The 15312-nt window shown below is 37.5% G+C and overlaps 1 protein-coding gene across 23 annotated transcripts in view; it reads left to right on the top strand.

Annotated features, from left to right (window-relative positions):
* Positions 1 to 15312, top strand: part of NXPE4 (neurexophilin and PC-esterase domain family member 4) — a 49089-nt gene that overhangs the window by 1964 nt on the left and 31813 nt on the right. For 11 of the 23 annotated variants that reach the window (XM_077893590.1, XM_077893592.1, XM_077893591.1 and 8 more), the window contains one exon: positions 176 to 233. The exons of 10 other annotated variants lie outside the window; for them this stretch is intronic. In XM_077893590.1, the coding sequence (XP_077749716.1) occupies positions 176 to 233 (58 nt within the window). Of the gene's footprint in view, positions 1 to 165; positions 234 to 5652; positions 5695 to 15312 lie in introns of those variants that run through there. 2 more of the 23 variants (XM_077893595.1, XM_077893600.1) reach the window with 2 other exon arrangements.

Raw genomic sequence — 15312 nt, 5'->3', positions numbered from 1 at the left:
ATTTGTGATTTCTAATCATTTGAATGTTAGATATCACTAATACTATGGCACTTTATTATCTATCCAAAAAAATTTTAATGCTGAATTTTAGCGAGATGTTAGGGAAAATAAAATCTAATCTTCTTTTGATCTAAATTCACATTCTCCTTTGATTTCTATCTATGGATCTCCCAAGGGACCCTGGGTTAAGCAATCTCTACGCTGAAGTGGGAAACCATCAAAAGCAATCAGAGGTAAATATAACACTGTATGTTAACTATACTGGAATTAAAATTTAAAATAAAAGAGCAATCAGAGGTAGGGGGAGGAAAGTCAGAGGAAGTTTTAGAGAGACTCCAGGTGGAAGGCACAACATCTACAAAAATATGTTGAAGATGACTGTAGTACATTCAGAGTAATTTTGTATTTTTGGAACACAACTGTTATTACTACTAGTTGCCCTTTACTAAGAACTTTTTACATGTAGAGTACTGTGTTAAGTTTATTAAAAACATGTTCAGGGGATCCCAGGGTGGCTCAGTGGTTTAGTGCCTGCCTTTGGCCCAGGGCGTGATCCTGGAGACCCGAGATCAAGTCCCACATCAGGCTCCCAGCATGGAGCAGGCTTCTTCCTCTGCCTGTGTCCTGGCTCCCCACCCCCTTCTGTGTCTTTCACGAATGAATAAATAATAAATAAATAAATAAATCTATTAAAAAAAAACCCACATTCATGTAGTTAAGTCCTCACAACAACTCTTTGAGATAAACATACTTGATTTCCATTTTACAAATAAGGAAACTGGGGTCCAAAGATTTTAAGTAATTCCTGAGGTCAAGTACCTCGTATGTTGCAGAGCATGTACTTAAGCCTAAATCTCTTTCATCTAAAGCTCACAAAGAACTTTGGGTGTGTCTTTGTCTCTGTGGGAGGGAGGCATTTCTGTTTGGAAATACTCCAGGATGAAGTCTTGGAGGCTATATGAAGAGGTGGAGATTGTATCATGAAAACCAACTTTCCAATTTCATCTCCTGCCTCCTCACATGTTTCGTAGCCACTCTGTACCACAATCATTCCTAAACATAACTTGATTCTGCTACCTTTATGCTTTGTACTTGCTTCCTTTTTTTTTTTTTTTAAGATTTTATTCATTTATTCATGAGAGACACACAGAGGCAGAGACACAGGCAGAGGGAGAAGCAGGCTCCCTGCAGGGACCCCAATGCAGGACTCGATCCCAGGACCCCAGAATCATGACCTGAGCCAAAGTCAGACATTCAAACACTGAGCCACCCAGGTGCCCCTTTGTACCTACTTCTTTCTCTGCCTTGCATACCCTCCTTCCAAGTATGTCTTTGTCTCCTGATTAACTAGAACTCAGACTTTGTGGCGAGCTCTTCTCTAGCCTACAAATACAGATGCCATCCATGTTTAAGAAAGCTTTCCAGAGGCAGGTGGGAGAGAAAGCAGGGTAAAGGCAGTTCTAACAAGAAAAGAGAATACAATACAGAGTATAAGCAGCAAAGGCTAAAATGTTTTAAAACTGTCTTCTCAGTCAGAAAAAAAAAAAATGTGGCATCAGCAGAGGAATCAAGAGGAAAATTAGATGGTTTACTGCCTGTATAACAAGATTATCGAGCTTACTGAAAAAATTAAAAGTAGTGTCTGTGGACCGAAAAGACTACCTCTTCCTTGAACAATTCTGCCTGGGGGTTCACTCTACATAATATGTTTGTAATGTTTATTTCCTTTGCATCTCCAATATTAAACTGTTAAATATCAAACAAGAAAGTGAGGTTTTAAAATCTCATTCTCCAAACACTTTTATAAATTTGAAACTTATAAAATCAATAAGTATTGGTATGTATGCTTTATGGAAAATCCTTTCATCAAAAATCCATTTATCCAACCAATATTTAATGGGAAAGGTATTATGGGACGTATAATGAGGAATTCCACAGCAGTGGAACCTCTAAGATCCTACACAGAGGTTGCAAATTTGCATCTCACAGTCATGTTTTATTTGCTCCAGATTTTCAAGAATATAAAATATTCAAGAGATTTCACATAATTATCTGGATTTCTGGCTTCAACTGGAAAAAGTAGTGAGTTGGCTTGCAATCCCAAATGGAATGGGCTGGAGCCAAATGGACCACCTGTTACAAACCTGATGCATGCTTTCCAGTGTATCAACAGCACCACCATTCTGGTGCTCATTTGGGGGGTCTCAAAATGCAGCACCATTTTCCATCCCACCCTCTTTCTCATCCTTCAGTTCAATGAGTCAACAAGTTGATTCAGTCTCTACAATATCCTTCTCTTCTATCTCCTTCATTTCATTCTAACTTCAAGAGTGATTCAAGGACTTTATTACCTCCTGATGAGAATTAGAATTATCACAGCTAACATACACTGAGCAGCATTCACTGTGCTAAGCATTTTACGTGGGATGTTTCTTTTAATCCTCACATGAACCCTGTAAGATAAATTTCATCACAATCCTCATTTTACAATAGACACAATTGACACACTAGAAGCTTAATGCACCTGTCCAAGGTCTCACAGCCTGCAAGTGGGGCAGTCTGACTCTTGAAACTATACTCTTAATTTTATAAACAAATTGTATGGATAGTTTCAAGCTTGAGTACAGGTGGTCCTGGTGACTTCAAGCCTTTTCAAAAGGTGGGAAGGATTAAAAGACTTTAGAAAATCGTTATCCACTCTAGACATTCAATTTACATACATATTCTTTTATAGAAGAGATCTGCCTACTAACTCAGGTGATGTTTCAGAGTCCCCTTTCAATATGACCCTTCCCTCACTGATTCTCCCTCTCCCATTGTGAATTTTACTAGGGTGTATTGCCCCACTGTGTAAAACACTATAGGTAGTAATCAAAAGGACAATTTGAAATACTGGCTTTTTTGTGTTGGAAAAAAATGAAGACTTTTTTCAGTTGTGTAACAGATCCTTCGGAGGTTCCCATATAATTTTAAGTACTGCTTCAACCCAGCATAAACTCTCTCTCTCTCTCTCTCTCTCTCATAAATAAATAAATAAATCTTTAAAAAAGGGGGGGGCGGGAAATCCCTGGGTGGCTCAGCGGTTTGATGCCTGCCTTTGGCCCAGGGCACGATCCTGGAGTCCCAGGATCGAGTCCCGCTCGGGCTCCCGGCATGGATCCTCCTTCTCCCTCTGCCTGTGTCTCTGTCTCTGTCTCTCTCTTTCTCATAAATAAATAAATCTTAAAAAAAAAAAACCAGCATAAAGAACGATGGAGTGGTGTTGCTATCCTAGCAACATCCTAATAACTCGTTCTTGGTGTTATTAGCTTCTAGGTACCAAAGGCTTCAAGTTCTTTGTTGCCCTACGGTTAAGGTGGGGGCTGAGAGGTAGGAAGGTCTTTCCTCAGTGTTCCTGCTGCACCCTGTGCTCTCAACCTTCTCTGAAGCCAATGTCACCATGATGTCCATCCCCCCCTCCCCCACCCCCACCCCACTGCAGGCTGCTGTTGTTCCTTTGCTACTGGGTATCAGACCTGGAGTGGAGGCAGGAGAGATTCTCTGTTTTCCTGGTTCAGCCCCAGTCTAGGCAAGTCCTCTGTGCCTGAGTCTTTATGAAAGCCTGTCTGAGTTCCTGCTTCTCCTTCCCATGGCAGCCACTCTCTGGCTTAGATCTATGATTGGTCTTAGGTGGGAGTTTCCTGCCCTGTTATTATAGAGGTAGACCTTCCTGGGTCCAGTAAGGCTCTCTGCCTCTTCCCTAGGAGTAGAGAATTTATTCTTTTGCCTCCTCTCTTTGCAGCAGTGGATCTTTGTGTCCTGGGAGCAAGAAAGTCACCTATCTGTCTCCCAAGGAAGATGTTGTATTTCTAATCTTTCTTTCTCAGCCATGGAGTTTTATCTGGACCCTGGGAGTTACAGTTTGCAGCCTCTCCTCAAGCAGTTTAAGGCTTCTGCTTAAGGGTTGGAGGGGAAGTGTGCAGGGCTGTATACTCATCTCTTAGCAGCTGCCAGTCGCTTCCTTTATGCCTTCACCAATTAGTGGTACCTCTTGGTCTACTGCTCAGACTCCACTACCCATGAGACCATGAACTGAGCCAAAGCCAAGAGTGGGATGCTTAACCTATGAGCCACCCAGGTGTTGCTCATCTGCTCATTTTTAAATCAGATTATTTGTTTTTTAGATCATTTGAAATGTCTTGCCACTTGAACTCTCTACTCAAGGGAGTTACAGTTTTTGTGTCTTATCTGGCTTTTTTCCTGATTGTTAGAATAAGAGTGTAGTTTTTGCAGCTTGTTATATTCTGTAGAAACAGAAATCTTTACTGACTTATTGAAATATTACTTTATTAAGGCATATTTTCACATATTGTATAATCTACCCATTATAAGTATATAGTTGAATCATCTTTCAAACTGCATATAATCACCTACCACCCCTAGAGACCCTGCCTTAATGATTTGCTGTAACTGAGAAGACTGTCATAAACCTGAGGAGTATGTTTAAAACACGGGAAATGGTTGGCTAACATCCCAAAGACAAAAAGAACATGCAGTGTGTAGTCAGAAAAGGCCCCTGGATTTGTCCCTCTTTGGGAATCCTATAATTATTCCTCCTAGCTGCCTTCCTACCCTCAGACCTCCTCCATTTCAACCTATTTTGTTTCATGACTGTGTACAATAATTATCATAAATCAGTAATAGAATATTTTCATCATCCCATGATCCTTCATGCCCATTTGCTATTAATTCCCCTTCCCAATCCTTTCTCATCCTCAGCCCAGCAACCACTGTGGTAGTTTCTGTCTTTGAAGCTTTGCCTTTTCTAGATATTTCCATTTTTTTTTTTTTTGTATCACAAGTGGAATCATGGAATATAGTACTCTGTGTCTGCCTTCTTTCACTGAGCATAGCAGTTTTGACTATCCAGACCCTAGTATATATAAGTAATTCATTCCTTTTTATTGCTGAATACTATTTCATTATATAAATATGCAACATTTTCCAGTTAACAGAATTCAGGTTTCCTCCAATTTGGAGTTATTGTGAATAATGATGCTATGAACACTCATTCAAAATCCTTCCATGGCTCATTGAATTTTTAGCTATACCTCTGTGTTTTATCAGTGGTTGCTCAACTATAGCAACTATGGTTGCCCACAGCTTGTTTTTCTAAATAAAATTTTATTGGAACTCAGTCCAGCATATGTCTACATGTGGTCTATAGTTGTTTCCACATTATACTACAACAGCAGAGTTGAATACTTGTGACAAAGACACTCTGGCCTGCAGAGTTTTCAATATTTACCATCTGGCCCTTTTTAGAAAAATAAGTTGTCACCCCTGCTCTAGAGTTTATAAAGTGAATCTTTAATTTATCACAGTCTATTTTCTAGTAATATACTGCTTCATGATTAATGTAGGAACTATTCAGCAGCATAAGTCTATTTATTCTCTGCTACCTTTATGCCCTTGTGATTATATAGTTTTATGTCTATTTCTGCTACAAATTCCACAATACGTAATATATACATACATATTACAGGTTGTGTTTCTCAAGAGAGTCCTGACTAATACACTTTGTACATCATATGTCTTTTTCTTGGGCTGTTAAGAGATTTCTTATCTTCACTTCTCAACAGATTGACTATGATATGCCTGGTTGAGGAAGTCTTCATTTTGTTGTCCTAGGGGTTCATCGAGCTTCTTAGATCTGTGAGTTAAAGTCTTTTATCAGTTTTGGAAAATTCTCAGTCATTATTTCTCCAGAATATTCACTACCCCATTATCTCTTTTCTTTTTTAGGCCTCTAGTTATTTGTATGCTAGACCAATTGATACTGTCCCACAAATCATAGATACTCCCTGAGGATTTTTTGCTTTCTTTGCTTTTTTGTTGCATATAATGGCTATTAGCTTGTCTTCAAGCATGCTGTTCTTATTCTGAGTCCAGTCCACTATAATTCCAATATAATTTTCATGTCTGAATTTTTTTCATTTTTAACATTTTCATCTATAAGCTCCTTCAAAATATTTGGTTCTCTTTAATAATTTTTATTTCTCTATTGAAATTCTCATATCTATTCACACTGTCCAATTTTTCCACTAGATTTTAACATATTTTTCAGGGTTATGTTAAAATATTTGACTATTGATTCCAACAAGCAGACTTTGAGTCTTCCATATGTGACTTGTAATTTTTGACTCTGTCAGATATTTTGTATAAACAAAGAGTAGATATTGAAGTAAATAATATTTATGCCCCTCCCAAAAAGAGGGCATATTCCTTCTGTTGAGTTACCAGAATGCAGGATTGAGTCCATTTAATCTATAGTTGAGCTGTTTGGGCTTTGTTGAAGCTTTACTTTGAGTTAGTTCATCACTAGCTTTAAAAATTTTAAAGACAGAGTAAGAGCTTTCTCTCCAGTAGAGCTTGGGTCTGATCATGCACAAGACTTCACAGATCCCTTCATGCTTTAGAGACCAGTCATCAAATTTCCAATTTTTAGTTCATGATGCTAGCTTCTTTGGCTCTCTGGGGATTTCTATTTGCTCTTCAGTCTCACTCTCAGATTAGTGTGCTTTATAGTATATTCTACATCCAGAGGCCTTGCCTCTAACCTTTGGAGAGCACTGCAGTGCACTAGATCAGCACAGCCTGAAGTGCTTTGGAGGCCTGTCCTTCTGTCCTCCCCTGTCTCACCATGCCCCTCACCTTGGCAGGCCACTGCAATGAACCTGGTGAAGGCTTGGACTGACTCCAGGTAACGTGTCTCAGCTTTCCTACCCTCTCCACAGCTTTAGCAGAGGTTGCATGTCTTGGAAGGAATCTCTCTCAGCCTTGCTCCTACATCTCAAGTAAAATATTAGTAAGAGTAGTAAGAACAGGCATCCTAGGGCATCCCAGGTGGCTCAGTGGTTTAGCAATGCCTTCAGCCCAGGGCCTGATCCTGGAGACCCAGGATTGAGTCCCACGTCGGGCTCCCTGCAATGAGCCTGCTTTTCCCTCTGCCTGTGTCTCTGCCCCTCTCTCTCTCTCTCTTTCAGTGTGTGTCTCTCATGAATAAATGAATAAATAAAATCTTAAAAAAAAAAAAAGAACAGGCAGCCTAGACTTCCTCCTGGTCCTAGAATGCATTCTGTATGATGTTAATACATACAGTTTAGTTTAGATGGCAACAAAATTGATACATGTCAGAATTCGTAACATATATCTAAACAAAACTTAGAAGGAAATTTACTTTGAATACATTTAAAAGGTGAACGTTTTAATTATATAACTCTTGAACTTAAGAAACCAGAGGAGACAATCCCAACAAGCAAGTCAGAAAAAAATCCATAAATTAGAGAACCAAACAACAATGGAGAATATATGATTTTATTCTGACACAAAATATGTCATTTACCCACATACCAATCCATTTTCCAACACCAGCTATTTGTGTCGAAAAACTCAATTCTATCACGAATTGTCCAGAATTAGCACAGACCCCACAAGGCAGCCCCATATCACATACTAGTTGCAAGTCTTAGGGGACAACTGTAATTCTAACCAACCACTATACATTTGAGGGGCTCTCCTAACCCCTTCCTCAGGTTTGAATGTTTACTAGAATGACTCTCAGCATGCAAGAAAGTGCTGTACTTACTATTCCCTATTTACTATAAAGGATACAACTAAGGTAGAAATGCACAGGATAAAGTATAAGAAGGAAACTCAGAGTTTGCAAACCCTCTATGGGTGTATCACCCTCCTCAGCACACTGATGTGTTCACCAGTCCAGAAGCTCTCTAAATACTGTTCAGGAGTTTTTATAACTCAGTTTCCAGCCCTTTCTCCTCCCCCAGGGGGGTCTATAATCACATTTTTTACCCTTCTGGTGACAAATCCCCATCCTGAAGCCATCTAGGTCCCCCACCCTGAGTCTCCTCAGAAGCTCAGTTCTAAAGCAGCTCATTATGAATAAAAACACTCCTGTCACTCAAGACACTGAAAGTTTTAGGAACTTTGTATTAGGAACCAGGGACAGAAGCCATATATATATATATATATTACTATGTAAAGTATTAACTTTAACTAAAATAAGGGGTTTTTTTTAATAAAAAAGACTAAGAAGAAAGAGAAGTCCTTTAAAAATTGACAGTCTTAGTGAACAAAATATAGAATAAATGCTGTAAACCTATTACCCAACAAATTTGAAAACTAAAAGAAATGATATATTTCTGGAAAAGTATAAAACTCCAAAATTAGCTTACGGAGAAATGGAAAACTTAAAAAAAGAGTGGTAAGCATTAAGAAAATAAAGACTTTCTTCTAAGCAAACACTAGATTTAGATAGTTTTGCGAGTGAGAGTTATCAAACTTTTATGAAAGAGATTATCCTATTTTATACAAGTTTTTTCAGAAAACAAAGGAAAGCCTGTGACTTATCCTTTGAAACCTCATACCAAAGCCAATGAAGACAGTAAAATAAAATTACTGGCTTTATTTAACCTAGGAACATACATATGGAAATCCTAAGTAAAACATTAATTAGCCAACTCTATCATTATATAAGATAAATAAAATACCTATACCAGTGATAAGTAACCTTTCAGGTTATCAGAATATAACTTGATTAGGGATATTAAATAAAACCCTGTATGTGGCCTCATATTGGTTTTACAAGGGTTATTTTCAATTTAGGCCATCTTTCTAGAAGGTGGGCTCTACTCTATGCAGTCATCTTTCCAGTGTGTTGGTGACTTTCCCTCCCAGGACACATGTGCTGGTTTACAGAACTTGTAATCTCATACCCAATGTCCTTTATTTGTCAACATTTGCAGCGAATGTAGTATAATTTGCCATGTTTCCACCAAGTTCTTTCTTTCGTTTTTTCCTTTTATTTAAATTCAATTTGCCAACATATAACACCTAGTGCTCATTTCATCTTGTGCCCTCCCCAATGTTCATTACCCAGTTACCCCATCCCCCTACCCACCTCCCCTTCTGTAGCCCTTTGTTTGTTTCCCAGAGTTAGGAGTCTCTCAATGGTTTGCCTTCCTGTCTAATTTTTCCTCACTCAGCTTCTCCTCTTCCTTATGGTCCCTTTCATTATTTCTTATATTCCACATATGAAACCATATGATAATTGTTTTTGTCTGATTTATTATTTTAATTTTTAAAATATGTTATTAATTTTTTCATGAGAGACAGAGAGGCAGAGACATAGACAGAGGGAGAAGCAGGCTCCCTACAGGGAGCCCAGTGTGGGACTCAATCCCCAGACCTGGGATCATGCCTTGAGCCTAAGGCAGACACTCAACAACTGAGCCACCCAGGCGTCCCTCTCCAGGTGATGCATTGCATAATACCCTCCAGTTCCAAACACATCTATGTAAATGGTAGGTAGTCATCCTTTCTGATGGCTGAGTAATATTCCATTGTATATATAGATCACATCTTCTTTATCCATTCATCTGTCATTGGACATCTTGGCTTCTTCCACAGTTTGGCTATTGTGACATTGCTGCTAAGAACATTGGTCCACCAAGTTCTTTTGCTCTAGTTTTTCTTCTTGGATTTTCTTTTTTTCCCCTTAAAGTCTGAATTGCACAAATGTTGAAAATCATGTATAACCTCTTTGTGAGCATATTCCTAAGGGTATGATGTACAATAGTTTATTATTTTTTTTTGATGTACAATAGTTTAAAAGAAGATTCCTTAATGAGAGAAGATAAGCTTTCCTATAGATAAACATGATGTACCATTCTATTTATTCAGACCTTTTTTTAATGTCCTTTACATTTTATAATGTCCATAAGAATCTTCTATATCTTGGTTAATTTTATATGTGACTGCAAATATGGTATTTACTAATAATGTTTTCAGTTAGTCATTATTACTGCTTTGATACACAATTGATTTTTTTTTTTAACGTGGATTAATTTCCGAGGGCTGCCATAACAAAGTACCACAAACTGCATGGCTGAAACAACTTAAATTTATTCTTTCATAGTTTTGGAAGCCAGGAGTCTGAAATCAATGTGTCAGAAAGGCCTTGTTCCCTCAGAAGACTTTAGGGAAGAAGGCTCAAGCTTGCCACTCTCAGCTTCTAGTGACCCCAGGAATTCCTTGGCTGGTGGCAACATAATTCCAACCTCTACCTTCATCTTCACAGGATCTCCTCTTTTCTGTGTCCTTTTGTCTTTTTTTGAAGGTATCAATCATTGAATTTGGGGCCTTGGAGCAGCTGGGTGGATCAGTGGTTGAGCATCTGCCTTCGGCCCAGGTCGTGATCCCGGGGTCCTGGGATCAAGTCCCACATCAGGCTCCCCACGGGAGCCTGCTTCTCCTTCCAAATAAGTTCACCATCTGAGATTCCAGGTGGATATGAATTTTTAGGAATCAATATTCAACTTCCAATCTCGTATCAAATAATTTGACCAAACTTTATTAATTCTAATAATTTGTGGGTTATCTATGTGGACATTTATGTTTTTGTGAAACAGACAATTTTGTCATTTTGCCTCTTCTGTCACTTTTTTTTCCTTTTAAGATCTTCCTTCCTACTTTTGCTACAACTCCAGGAAAATGTTGAGTAGAAGTTGTGGCAACAAACAATTTTAATTTCTTCCTAACTAGTATAATTTCTTCTAAAATTTTACAGGTAAGCATAATGTATTGGATGTAGGGTTTTAATAAATGTCCTTTATTGTAGTAATCAAGTTTCTATTTCTAGTTTGCTGAGAAGTTGTTTTTACATTGTTTTATTTTTTAATTATAAATGACTGCTGCATTTTATTGATGTTTTTCTAGCATCAAATGAAATGATCGCATTTCCTTCATCTAAATGTTAATGTGTTTGTCAGGGAAGAAAAACTGTTCCTCTCTTCCCTCCTGTTTAGTGACTGGAGTTCTGTGAATTACACTGACAAAAGACAGAGTAACAAGAAGAAAAGGTTTATATATGTACATATGGAAACCAACAAAATGGTAGCTGTCTTTTTAATGTTTGAGGTTGGAGGCTTACCCATCTAATTTGTTAGGGAAAAGGGGGACACCTGGGTGGCTCAGAGGTTGAGAATCTACCTTCAGCTCAGGGCATGATCCTGCTTCTTCCTCTGTCTATGTCTATGCCTTTCTCTCTCTATCTCATGAATAAATAAACACAATCTTTAATTTATTAGGGAAAAGAAAGGGGGGAGAAAAGGCTCTTTGGGAAGAACAAATAGTTCCTTTAGGAAAGACAACCTGCTTTTTAGAAGAATAAATAGGATATAAGAAAGTTTGTGATAATGTTTGTTTATGCAGGTGCCACTTGTCTTTTTCATGGCCATGAAACTCCCCAGAGGGACATTTATGGTAGTCTCCTTGCCCAGAAGTTGCTGTTTTTAATCAGATAAGGGATGCTCCAAGAAGGCTACTATTCGCATCTATTGAATCTCAAATGTCTTTAGCTTAATATACTTCTGATATGAACCCAGGGGTTCTGAGTCAGTCCCTCATGGCAAAATACAGTAGATGTCTAACGTCGTCTTCCTGGGATAATACTAAGCCATGATGGTTTTCTTCCCTCATATGTTACAGAATTCAATTAGATAATCTATTTAGGATTAATTTTCCCTTTCTTTACTTTTCTCACAAAATACTGTGAGGAATTTTCAGCCTTTTTTTCTATTTCTAAATAGTTTATATAACATAGGTAAAAGGGGTAGAAAATCAGGTAAAACTTGTGCTTTGTGGTACATGGTGGAGAAATTTTTCTTTATTATGAATTTATATTCTTTAATAATTATACTTTAAAAATCTTTAATTTTTAAGAGGTTTAGATTTACAGAAAAATGGGGAAGATAGTAGAGTTCCCAAATACTTTTGCACTCTTGTATTATTAACATATTATCATCAGACATTTATATTATGATATAAACATATATATGTAGTATATATTACTATAATACATATTCTATTGTATGTTGTTATAATTAATGGACCAATATTGATACATTGTCATTAACTAAAAACTACTTTATTCAGATTTCTTTAGTTTTTATCCAATATCCTTTTTCTGTTCCAAGATCCCATGTTACATTTAGCTAACATGTCTTTTTAAATTCCTTTTGGCTGTAATAGTTTTTCAGACTTGTTTGTTGATTACTTGATTTTTGAGGAGTACTGATTAGGTATTTTACATAAAATGTTCATCAGTTGAGATTTATCTGGTGTTTTTCTCCGGGTTAAGTTAAAGTTATGGGTTTGGAGAAGACTACAGAGGTGAAGTGTTATTTTTATCACTGTATATCAAGGGTACATCTTATTGATACGATTTGTCACGATTCATGTTGGTCACCTGGCTGAGGTTCTCTGGCAGGCTTCTCTACGGTCAGTTATCCTCCCTCCCACCCCTATGCTATAGTCTTTAGAAGAATTATTCTGCGCATGGAATAATTACCATTTTTTAGTTTATTTCTTCTCCCATCAATTTTATTGTCATATATTTTGAAAATAATTCCTGTATCAAGCTTTGCAAATGTATTGATATAGTTATTTCAGTTTTCTCTCATGATTTCAAAAGTCTTTGTGGCAGCTGTAGTAAACACTTTTTTTATTCCCCAAATTAATTATTTGTACATTTTCCCTTTCTATCGATCACATTTACTGGCAAGTTACTCACTTTTCAGTTTTATTCTAAGAATTAAGGCTTTTATTCTGTTAATTATTGCTTTTTTGTTTTATACCCTATTAACATGCTCTTTTACTTATGATATCCTTATTTCATCAAGTTTACTTTGCTGTTCCTTTTCTATTACTGACATTGACATCTAGCTCATCTGGTCTTAATTCTTACTGCTATTTAGTAGTTACATTTACAGTTATATATTTCCTTCTTAGTGTAACTTGGTGGCATTCTACAACATTTGGTATAAGGTAATTTCATGGTTATTCACTGTCAAAATTTTGATGTGATTTCATTGTTGTTTACATTTAAATAATTTAATAGTTGTTGAAGTTTTCCTTGTGACCTAGGATGCGGTCTATTTTTTTTATTTTCACAGGTACTTGAAAGTAATGTAGTATCTCTTCTTATTTACTTGGATTTTACCCAGCCTGAGATTCTTATGGATATTGACCTATTTATTTCTTTGCTCCATATCTTTTAATTTATCCTTCATATTCTTTCAACTCTTTCCTCTTTGATTTCTGGGAGAGTTCCTCAACCTGATCTCTCAGTTTCCTAATTGGACTTTTGTATGCATTCTACTCTTGCATCAGACTGTCATTTATTTTGGGTATTGTTTGTTTTTGATAGAGAATCTTCAACTGGTTCTTTTTTTATGACTGCTTGTTTCTGCTTTCTAACCAATCAGTATATCCACTTGCTCTCCCTCTAATGATATGATAACTCTAATTCTTGCTGTGTGTTCCATTACTTTTTCTCTTTCTTACATAGTGTTTGTACCTTCAGATGTCTCATTATTTTTCTTGTGATGCCACATTTCCTTGGGATTATCTATACTGTCAACAGTAATGTTTCTCTGGGATAAAAGGCCAAATTCCAAGCCCTAGCTTGTGCCCTTGGTGTAGTGAGTTTACAGAGATTCTTAGAAGGGTTCTTTAGGGCTAAGAGCCTATTTTGATTTTTTTCTCAACAATTTCCAGTTTGTCACGCACATGTAATGTGACACTGATCTCAAGTGACTTTTCTATACCTCCACCAAAGCACAGCTTTTCCCAAGAGCTGTCATCCTCTTGGGATCTAATCCCCTAAACCACAGCTTCTCAACCACAAATGGTATTTGGAAATGTGTGAAGGGAATTTGGGGGCCATTGTAATGACACTGTTGCTACCGTGTCATTTAGGGCAAGGGGTTGGGAATACTAAACATATGGTGAAATCCCACACAATAAAGCACCATCCCAAATAAAATGATAATGGCCTCCCCATGGGTAGCAATAGGGGAGAAGTTAGGAGGAGTTAGGACTTAGTCCTCAACTAAGTCTCTCATTTGCACATGCAGGTTTCCCCTCCCTGCATTCAGGTTTCTATAGTGATGCGGAGGCTACTACACTGCCTCCAGGTAGGTACTGAAATACAGTGCTGCTGCTTCTCTCCCTACAGTTACAAGGTAACACTCAATGTTCTAACCAGGACATTGCAAAGAAATTAAAAAGGCCCAGAAGGCTTGCCTCAATCTTTTCCCTGTTTATGGCTATCAGCTTTCTCCTGCCCTGGTTTGGCTTCCTCTTCCTAAACCCTAACCCCCATCAGGTACATCAGAATCTAATTATCTTGGACTTCTAGGGAGATTTTATAGTTTTTACTAATATCTGAATATACCATCTTCTCACTTCTGTGGCATATGCATTTTTCAATCAAATGAAGGAGCCGGCATCCCGTTAGCATTCCATCTTGCTACCTTACTCTAGGAACACTGATTCTTAAAAACACGTGAGGAAAAATGTATATTGGATAGCTAATTTTGAAAATTTGGAGCATCAGAAGTAGATTTACCCCAGAAAAAAAAGATATACAAAGATTTGTAAAACAACAACAGCAACAACAATGGGGTGCCTGGGTGGCTCAGTCGGTTAAGCATCGGATTCTTGATGATCCCAAGTCATGATCTCAGGGTCTTGGGATCAAGCCCTACATCGAGTTCCATGCTCAGCATGGAGTGTGCTTCAGAGTCTGTCTTTCCCTCTAACTTCTCCCCACCTCTCCATGCACTCTCTCTCTCTAAAATAAATAAATAAATCTTAAAAAAAAGATAGTATAACGTTTACCAATGAAAAACCTACCAAGCAAGATGAAGAGCCCAGGACTATACCATGTATAGATGGCAACATGAAATGATAGAAGTAGTAGCACCAATCTGTGTGGACATGATAAATTACTTGCTAAATTTATTTGGTAGATGATTTAGGGAAAATGTAACATTTCATAGGAAAATATATTATTTCTACTATTTGAGAATGCTTTAAAAAATTCTTATAAAGATTTTATTTACTTGAGAGAGAGAGAGTACAAGTGAGAGCAGAGGGGCAGAGGGAAAGGAAGAAGCAGACTCCCCACTGATCAGGGAGTCCAACCCGGGTTCAATCCCAGGACCCCAAGATCATGACCTCAGCTGAAGGCAGATGTTCGATTGACTGAGCCACCCAGGCACCCCTAAATTTTTTAAAGTAAAATAATTTTATAAGTATAGAATGCTTTCAAAAATAGTATAGAGCATTCTAATATATGCTTCAGCCAGCTTCACATAATAACATCTTGTATAATTATTATGCAGTGTACAAAATCTAGAAATTGATGCATTAGTGACTATTACCTAAACTATAGACTTTATTTGAATT

The sequence above is a fragment of the Canis aureus genome, chromosome 3 (assembly GCF_053574225.1).
Source record: "Canis aureus isolate CA01 chromosome 3, VMU_Caureus_v.1.0, whole genome shotgun sequence".
NCBI lineage: Eukaryota > Metazoa > Chordata > Mammalia > Carnivora > Canidae > Canis > Canis aureus.
The sequence above is the reverse complement of the archived record's forward strand: the minus strand, read 5'-3'. Positions and strand labels throughout refer to the sequence as shown.